Source organism: Aplidium turbinatum, chromosome 15 (assembly GCF_918807975.1).
Source record: "Aplidium turbinatum chromosome 15, kaAplTurb1.1, whole genome shotgun sequence".
NCBI lineage: Eukaryota > Metazoa > Chordata > Ascidiacea > Aplousobranchia > Polyclinidae > Aplidium > Aplidium turbinatum.
In genome coordinates this window covers 6,352,160-6,362,068 of record NC_137486.1, presented here as the reverse complement: position 1 = coordinate 6,362,068, position 9,909 = coordinate 6,352,160, and the positions used below count along the sequence as shown (strand labels likewise).

Below are 9,909 nucleotides of genomic sequence, written 5' to 3'. Positions count from 1 at the left end.
TTCCCGTTACACTTCCGTTTGGGCACACAGGCATATCTGGCTGCAGCAATTTTGCACAACTACCACAAAAGTTTTACTTAGTAGATAATTATTTTTGCATGGAATTGCTATATGTATATGCAACTTATAAGTGGAATCTTAGTTTTGTAGACTTGAACTGTATGTATCACAAATTTTAAAATATTGACTGTTTATACTGTATCTATTGCATTTTTACATTCTATCCTTGCAGTTGTTGGTTTATATTTATGAAACTGCTTGGTGATCTTCATAGGTTTATTTACTAGAAGTTTGGAGTTCAAAAGTAGTTCTGGTAAGAGCATATATATCATATAGATGTACCCAGGTGGTTAAATTGCCCAAAAGGTCATGTAACCTTCAAATTTGGCAAAACATTAATATATATATAACTTGAGACCAACCTCTGTCAAACCAATCTCCGAGATCAACTGGCCAAAAAATCTCATTGGAAATAGAGTCATTATGATATAAAAGTTTTTTATACCAAAAAGCCTGATGCCAAAGGGATTTTGGTTATCTGCCACCTGTACCCAGATGGTTAAATGGTCCAAGAGGTCATGTAACCTTCAAAATTGGCAAAACATTAATATACTTAATTACTTATATATAACTAGAGAACCAGATTAACTAAACAACTGGTTTATGACTTGAAATGCTCAGAAGGTTCATGTTTAATTGTTTATATATATGTGCTATAATACAACATTTGCTTCTCAATGTACAAAATCAATCATAAGTTGGTAGAAACGCAATCAAACACTAATTAAAATCACAACATTTGTTTCATCATATTTGAGTCGATATCTCAGGTAAATTGTGTTTTTACCAATTTGTGATCAAATATGCCCAAAATTGCGGTACTTTACAAGGTATTTTAGGCCCAAATGCCACTTTCAAGACATCCGGTTTTTTGATAACATTTTTTTTCACTCCATCCTACCAACCATGCGTGCTATAGAGCTGTAGCCTACTCTGCTGAATATTGGGATGGTGAAATTATTTCTGTAACCTTAGGTTGTTATTGTACTCCGTTTTCTTGGTCTGCTACTTATTCGGTGAGGCCGATTCGGTGAGTTCCTAACCTCTAACCCCTAACCCTAAAACAGCAATGATAATTAGGCTACGGTACCCAATAATTTAAATAAAAAAATTGAAAAAATCACCGAATAGGGATCGGACTCAGCGAAACGGGCCATTCCGCCATTTTCTTATCTGTATTATTATGCAACTGCAATGTATTTTGAAAGAGTCTCCTGCAAGTCAGCAGTTGTGAACTGAGCAAATTGTAGTTGAGCAAGTGCCAACTGAGCTAGCTACATCTCAGCAAGTGGTTTCAGTTGGCAAATAATAAAACCGAGAAAGTAACAACTGAGCAATTTGAAACTTGGCATGTCACAAGTCAGCAAATTCAGTTTAGCAACTGATGACCAAGCAAGTGCGATGCTAGCTGAAAATCTCATTTGTTGACTTGGACAGTAGCTAAAATGTACTTGCTGAGCTGTTGCATGCCGAGTGGTCTGATGGCCATTTTGAAAGGGGAAAAAACATTAATGTACTTGCAACATGATTCTTATTGAGAAGCTGCCTGTTATCTAAACACTATGTTTTAATGAAGACAGAACTTTTGAAGCTCAACTACATTCATCAATGCTATTCTTTTCTTTATCTTGTAAGCCGAATGGTCCATATTTGTTTAAAATTACCCTTCACTGTATTTGCTTTTAAGATACCGGTAGTTGTTGCAGTCAAGGTCCTTTTTTGCTGATAAATCTATATCGGTAACTGAATAACACATCAATTTATCTTGGTAAAGTAAAACAATAATTTGGATGTTTCAGGAATGGCCAGTGTTCCAGTGATATTGAATGTATATGACATGGTAAGTCGCGTATTTTGTTACTTTGTTGTGTGAATGTAACACAAACTATAGTTGCAAGGTGGTAGGCTCTGTGGCAATTAAGCAACCTTTGTATAAAAGTACACTAATTAATGCCAACATAACTTCAATTACATATCACCAAGGCTGTGAAGTCGGAGGGATTTTGGTGTGTTTGAAGTCAGAGTCAGTTATAAACCAAGGAATCGGAGTCGTATATTTTTCGCCCGACCACAGCCCTTCATATCACTACAACCAGTTGTTAAAGACAGTTGAACTTGTAATTGGAGTTTGATAATAATCATTTTACATCTGATGATCTAACCGTTTATTACAAACGATTTCATTCTGGTTTTGTGTGTAGTTTCAATAGAGATAGATGTACATAAATCATCTGTTTGTGATCGTTTTTTTCTTAAAAAAGCATGTTTTTAAAAAATAAAACAATCAATCGTTTTTTTGCACTAACTATGTCTTAAATTTAAATGTTGAAACAAAAATTTTACTTTCGTTTTCATGAAATATTTGTCCTGAAATAACACTGGTCAACAAATAAAAAAAACAAATTGATACAGAACATGAAAACAGGTGTTCTTAGCTGAATTTGGGGCGCTGATTTCAAATATGAAGTCAGATTTTCTCTATCACGTCACGTTTCTGAGATACCGACATGAACCAAATTTTGCGATTTTCAGCATATAGCAAAAATTCGAGCGCTAACACAATCATAAAAAGTCAATAAGGATAAAACAGTTATCGACCATACAACAAGAAGGTAAACAATAAACAATCAAAGGCAGTCAACAATAATGTAAACAGCAATGTAAACTTCAGTAGGTGATCAGGGATATAGCCAGGGAGGGGGATAGGGGCACCATTGTCCAGCCGAATTGTAAGTAAATTTTGCTACATTCTTACAGGAACATATATCATCTTCAGTTGTAAAAAAGCGCGAAAGTTTCTTGTTGTGTTGACGAAAAAAAGAAATTGTGGTGCCTGAATCTAACAAATTTCACTGTTGTAATCTAGACCCCAAAAGTTCTGCTTTCTCTTTGGACAAAGACAGATCACGCACAAAGTTGTCCAAGCAATCCTGATTGAAGAGTGGTCTTCTTTCATCCAACAAAGATGCCTCCATTTCCGCATCTGTATTCTCCTCAATACTCAGCGGTTCATTGCTAAATAAGAACTCCTTATCTCTAACTGGAGGAAGCGGAATAGCAATATCAGTACCGTACCATGGATAACGGGTAGAAGAGCTAAAGGGTAAACTGGATATTCAATCTTAGACTTGTGCAAAAGTAACAGTCCGAGTGATGGTTCCTTTGCTCACGCCATATCATTGGCATAGCAAAAGGCATAGCCTTTCTTTTACCATCAAGCCATAACAGAAGGCCTGTTCAGCACCGATTTCAGCAAATGTGTGAGGCCCAGATCTTGTCTTGGTCACCGACTTGACATCCAAAGTAGTGCTTGTACGCAAACTTGACTCTGGTGGAGAGCTTCATAGTGTGGGAAAGTGGAATGTATTCTCCGCATATGTAACAAAACTTGTCTGGATGGTTCAAGCAAGCTCGCCTTGAGCTGCTTGGTCGAGAACTCATACTTCTTGCAGTCTCTATTGCTGAACACCTAGAACTGAATGTAACCAGCTGTCCATTATGACAGATTATGATGTCACAAAGCAAAAAGCCAAACGTTATTATTACGTCATTATGTACCTTTGTTGGAGACAATTAACTGTAGAAAAATTGATTTTTTTGCTAAGAAACGAACAAAAGTGTAATTATTTTGAAATCCTGACGTGATAGGAAAATTCTGACTTCAGATTCGAGCTTAGCACACCTGATTTACCGAGAAAAGGTTGTTAGTCTAGCTTGTAAAATTTTCTTGTTGACCAGTGTAATCAAGGCATCGATAAGTTACCAAAATCAACTTCGTCACTGAACTTTTCATTAAAACTTCTGTTGACTTCACCAATCATCCATGACGATGCGCAGTGTGATAAAATATATAACCAAAAAAGTAGAGATATTGCACTAAATTAGCAAATTCAAGTTTATTACATTTAAATTGAAAGAACTTGAATTTGCTAATATAGTGTGGTACTCTCTATTTTTTTGTTGGTAAGTTAACTTATATCAGTCGACTAGACTGTAAATTCACCAATTCACTTTAAAGAACATCATAGTAGGCTATATGCATTATGCAATGAAAGAATTGACAGGAACGAAACAAACAGCCTAATAAAAGGAATTAAGACAAGTAACAAAGGGGGTTACTGTTAACATGGTCACCGCTGGGACTGAATGGTCATCATCCTCATCATTGGTAGCACTTGCTGAACATGGGTGGGTGGTTCAAGTTGGTTCAAGCACTTGCTCAAGCACTTGCTCAACATGGGTGGGTGGTTCAAGTTGGGTGGTTCATTGGTATGACTTGCTGAACATGCGACCACACGTCTGACTTACAGAATTGGGTCAAAACTGCAGCAAACTAATTTATAATAAGTTATTCAACAGCCTTAATTTAACGCTTTCTTTTGCAGTTCTTTGTTATAATAAAATGAAAACAGTTGATACTGAAAAACTGTATGAAACGATTGGAAATAGTGTAAAAAAATAAATAACACAAAAAGGCAACTAAAAAAAGAACATTTTTAACCATCCCCAAGCTTCATATATCCTCTTTGGATGTGACTTTAGACCAGGGATGGTAAACCTTTTTAATGAAATGAGTTACCCAATACCCATTCGTCATAAAATCAAACATATAATACAACTAAGTTCGTTCAACAAGGCAAGCTTTATCAGATTTTTTTATAAAACATCTTCTGCACCATTTTTTTAATACATGTCCCACTTTTTGGTCATATGGTCAATGCTTCAAGTTTTGTATTTCCATCTTTCTTATGTTGAGTATTGGTAAGAAAACTGCAGGTGTGCAATTTTTGCTCATAATCTCAATTTTTAAGGGATCTTCAATTGGCCTACTATTTACAAAATTTTGGAGTACCGGTATTGCAATATTTCTCTCAGCGCTGTTGTTCACAACTGTTTTTAATGAAGTCACGTAATTGTCCAAAGGAATTTCACTAGGCTACTAGTGCCATTCCATGCTTAGATATATGCTAGTATATTGAAACAGTGCAAAACTTCAAGTTTTTTTTTGTTTTGCGTGACACTGATTTCACACTTGGTTTATACAACTGACCCAGTTCATTGGCTAAAGAACATATATTATATATATACTTTTGATAATTGCAGAATTAAAAAAATCTTGTTTTGTCATTTCAAACAAACAAAAAACTGCCTGTTGTCTGGAATTGTCATATATATGATATGGTAAGTAAATATGCAACTTCTAGACAACAGTACAGACGGCGACAGTCATCCATTTGCACTGGAATGATAAAATTTATTCCTACTTACCAGTATCCCATTTGCTTAAATAACTTAAAATCGTTCGGCCACGGCGGGAGGTGAGTGAGCAAGGACCACTGTACCATGATTTAAGCGGAAATGAACTGAAAACATTTTTTGTTTCTCATCATTGTAGTGATGAGTCTGCATTTATGTTGTGATGAGTCTGCATTATTTGTCTACATTTATGTTTTTCATTAAATTCTTGTTTAGTTTTGGATCAATCAATATACGTCTAACATAGGCTTTGGTGTATATCATACTGGCATTGAAGTTTACAGCAGAGGTAAGAAAAGGATTTGACTGATATATTACATGCCTCGAAATTCACGGCGGACATGTCCGCGGGAAGTACCATCTAGATCGGTCATATTTGTCCGCCGAGAAATAGCACAGGAACTAGCGATACAAATCGTCATTGCATAGCACGAACAATTGTTGCGAGAATATAATTTCCCGCGCATCTACTAGAAAATGTGAATACTGCATTTCTTAGCTTGCATTCAAGCAGGAAAATTTTTGATTTTTACATTGCTTCAACGATTGATGACATTGAATCAGCGTATCAAAGGTAAATTCTTTAAGAATCGATGAGAGTACGGGTACTTCTACACTAATCAAGCCAAATTAGTTCACGTTTTACGTCACAATGTCTGGCTTTGATCTCCGAGTAATATTGATAAGGCAAGGTTGGTTACAAAATTAGATTATTCGAGTAGGCTATTACAGCAAGATGCAGCAAAATTTGTTAAGTGTTGGTATTACAGTAAGAAAGAAATGGCCCAGGGAAAATTCACTTTCGCTCACATGATGCGCAAAAATAAACTTAGCAGAAAATAGTAGCGTTAGTGTAGAAGTGTTCCGACTCGTGCCCAGAGCATTGTGACGCAAGAAGCCACACGACCTCGTAGGTGGAAGTTAATCAGTTATGCGGCGTATTGAGCAGCTACACGGCGCTTTGACTCTTCAAACGCACGTCGTTGGTCTGATGAAAGCCTTTCAGAGTGATTTTGCTGAAATTTTAAAAAGCCTTCTAAACCGTAGCTATAGTTCCCAAATGGCGAAGAATTATTAAGATTAGCCTAAGTGATTAAGCACAACGATCGACGCTAAAACTGGTGTGTCCGTCGTAAGACTTAATTTGTCCGCCGAGATGGCTGCTCAGACCGGACACGTTTGTCCGCCGTCAACAAAAACGAATTTCTAGACCTGTATTATTACAAGGATTTGTATGGCATAAATATTGATTAACGTCATGTTCTATAATTATGAAAGATTCTGTTTGTTAGACTTTTGCCTTGATTGATTGATTGATTTGGTGTTTATCCTCTGACTGCGAAAGCTACCTGCTACAATGAGAGCTTAATCCTGGCAGTTTCGCATGCTTGTAGAATATAGAAGCTATGAACCACTGACGCAGGCCTGGTCACCGAGGATGACGTACTGGAGTTTCCGATACTTGTTGAAATGTTGTTGCCAGGGAATTATTCCATCCACTAGGGACCACTGAATGGTGAGCAGACCTTGTATGTGTTGCTCAAGCGCGCATTCCGATAGCCGAACCAGCGCTGCTTGGTCTTCAGTTGGGTGCGTACTGCGTAACCATTAAGCTAATGGGAGAGCCGTGCCATAGTAACATCCAATTTTCTAATTGTTGAAATTGTCTAAATGTCTATCTCCTGTACCTGGTGTATACTGTTATGCAACGATATAAAGTTGGCTTTTATTTTTTTAGAGTTTGCCTATGGCGGTCACCAATTTCCTTTCTCTGGAGTCTTTGAAATTGTTCCCAGGGACACCACAGATCTCGGGGAGACGTTCAGATTTAAGTAGGTCACTTGATCATCAACTGATTGTCCCGTTCACAAACCTTTGTTGAATGGTTTCTAGTTGGTTTTACGTTGCCTATTAAATGCATTTAAGTACATAACATTAACATCCAATCCCGTTTTATTTATATATTTAAACGTGCGCTCAAGACTGGTTCAGTTATTAGGTCCAGTGTTATAAGCATATTAAATTTGCGCATTTTTTTTGCAACGTCAATGGCGAATTACTTAGCTACTCAGGAGAAAATTTGCTAAAAGAAAACTCCTGTCGTATTGATTTTATCAGCTTAACATATTGGTTTATTGACTATTTTCCTCGTTGTTGTTCCATCAGAGAAAGCATCGTTCTCGGTATGACAGACTTTACACAGACCGATGTGGCCAATATCATCGAACACCTCGGTACGGAGTTCAAAGGGGACGCCTATCATTTGATGCACAAAAACTGTAACCACTTTACATCTGCATTTGCTGAGGTAAACCGAAAGTGAAGTTTATTACTGAAACTATCACTACGTTTTGTTACTTAATACATACTACTTTGAATAAATTCATATTAATCAATTTGTTTGACTTTTTTTAGAGTAGATCTGCAACCCTAACCCTACACTGACGTATACTTTAAACAAATTTTTATGTGCGTTGCTTGTTCAACTGTGTACTTGGAGATGCAAGTAAAGGCACTACCGCCATACTCGAGCTGTCGAGCAACCTTAGCAATGCGCAAACATAAGCGACTTGTGATTGCGACCGGACGTTCTGTATGCCTGCCCGTTCGTCACGTTCACTCCTCACGCTGAGCAATTTTTCATGCAGCGAACATCTATCTACATGATTCTACATCTATATGAACATGTATAATTTGGTAAACGCGTAACTTCGACCAGGTTATATTTTCTTTGGAAATATGAATTTAAATCATGCAAAATACGAATAAGAATTAGCTTTCTGTTTGTGCTCTGTCTGACAATATTACAAAATAAAACTTACTCTAAATCAAGGGTCTCAAACTCAAATTGCTCTGAGCGCCAAATGAACACTTGTAAATTAATCCTAGGACCGCAACATACAATAAGAAGGCAATGAACAAAATAGAACAGTTAACAGGCAATAAAAAAGGTAGTAAAAATACACCTAGAACGTAGATCGCAAGAAAAAGTAGTAAGAACAGAGATGGAAAAAATACTGTACGAACGCAAACGAAACGAAGGACCTGGAGAGTAAAAATCTTGCAATCAACTTTCAAAAGCGCGGGAAAAACTAAACCCTTGAAAAACTGACTTCAGAAAATATCAAGGTTGCTATTGCGATAACGAAACAATAAGTATATAAATAGGCAATGTGATTGTGTAACAATACGAGTTTCTCGCACGCAATAAAATGGGACGACAGTAGTGCTAAAAAGTCATGTAAAGTTTGATAGGCATTTTTAGTTTTTTTGAGTAATTTTAGAGTGCATTTCATTTTTCTAAATCTATTGAAAAATTATGTACAGTACTTGTTGATTATTTTAAAGTTTAAAACTGCATCACGAGCCGCACCAAAAGTTCCCTCAGGTTGCGTGTTTGAGACCCTTACTCTAAATGGGCAAATAATTGTACATGTGTTAACCAAAAGAGTGGCAAAGGATCAGCACGTTTAGAAGATTCTTGACTATTCTTTAATAAACGGTAATCATAAATTATGTATGATATAATACCTTGCACTCTGTGATGTCACTAATTACCGCACACCTGAAAAAAAATCAAGTTTGGCGCGAATGCAGTGCAGCTGCCTATGATTTGGCGTCTATGAAAGTGTATATCGCTTGTTTATTCTGCAAACTGTTGTCTACATTTTTTGTCTGTTTGATAATAAGACGGTCGGTTGGATGACCGACTAGCGAAAGCGTGTGACGATACATCTATAGGTAAAGCAAATCTGTATGACCCAATTCGAATGATTCCAACCCGAATGACCCTAACCCACCATGCCTGAATGCAGCGCGTCTGTTCGCTACACTCCACCTTTTTCGCGTGATCTGTTTTATGAAAAAAAAAAAAATTATAATTGTTTCTGTTTTTTTTTAAAGAATTTTTACATTCATAAACCGTCACCCATCAAAGTCACGACACAGAATTTAAACGGTGCCAATTATTATATGCTATCTCTTGCATCGAATTTCTCACCTAACTACTTTATAAAAACAGCGGGACTCTTGCAACAAGTGACAGAAGAAATGTAGCAAAACCTGCATGAGCGTGTGTATAAGTGCATGCAGGGCCCTTGAAATGAAAATTTAAGCACCAATGAAGATAATTTGAGGTACCAATGGGATCCTCGGGCCCCAAATCAACACACTTCTATAAAAAGTGCACTGCATTCTAAAATGTACAACCGTTACAACGCAATCTTTTCAAGTGCTCGGGCCTCTTGGAAAGGTTACTGGCCCTAAAATCATCCCAGACGCGAGTCCAAAAGTGTCCCTGAACCCCCACTGTCCACGCAGCTGAGTGCATGCATGCCTATTGCCTTGTGGTTCCATGCGCGTCTTTTGGGTCAGCGTCGTTTGGACATGTTGCAATTGTTGCATACCATGAAGTCATTCGGATTGAAGTGGTTCGAATCGAACAGCGTCATAAAACTCTGTATTGTATTGAGACAACGACATGTTTGAAGATGGGCACAAAGATTGGGCTCTGTGCCTTCTCAGTTCTCATGTACGTTTACTTAATTTAAGTCTTTAATGACCAATGACCATGCATAGAGCTGGACGTGATAG

General features: G+C 37.1%; 1 protein-coding gene across 1 annotated transcript in view; it reads left to right on the top strand.

Moving 5' to 3' along the window:
- Positions 1 to 233: 233 nt before the first annotated feature.
- LOC145784267 (uncharacterized) overlaps positions 234 to 9,909 on the top strand; it is a 31,035-nt gene continuing 21,359 nt past the window's right edge. The window contains exons 1-5 of the mRNA XM_082596055.1: positions 234 to 313; positions 1,860 to 1,900; positions 5,533 to 5,605; positions 7,055 to 7,148; positions 7,483 to 7,624. Coding sequence (XP_082452181.1) covers positions 1,862 to 1,900; positions 5,533 to 5,605; positions 7,055 to 7,148; positions 7,483 to 7,624 — 348 coding nt within the window. The 5' untranslated portion in view covers positions 234 to 313; positions 1,860 to 1,861. The remainder of the gene's footprint in view (positions 314 to 1,859; positions 1,901 to 5,532; positions 5,606 to 7,054; positions 7,149 to 7,482; positions 7,625 to 9,909) is intronic.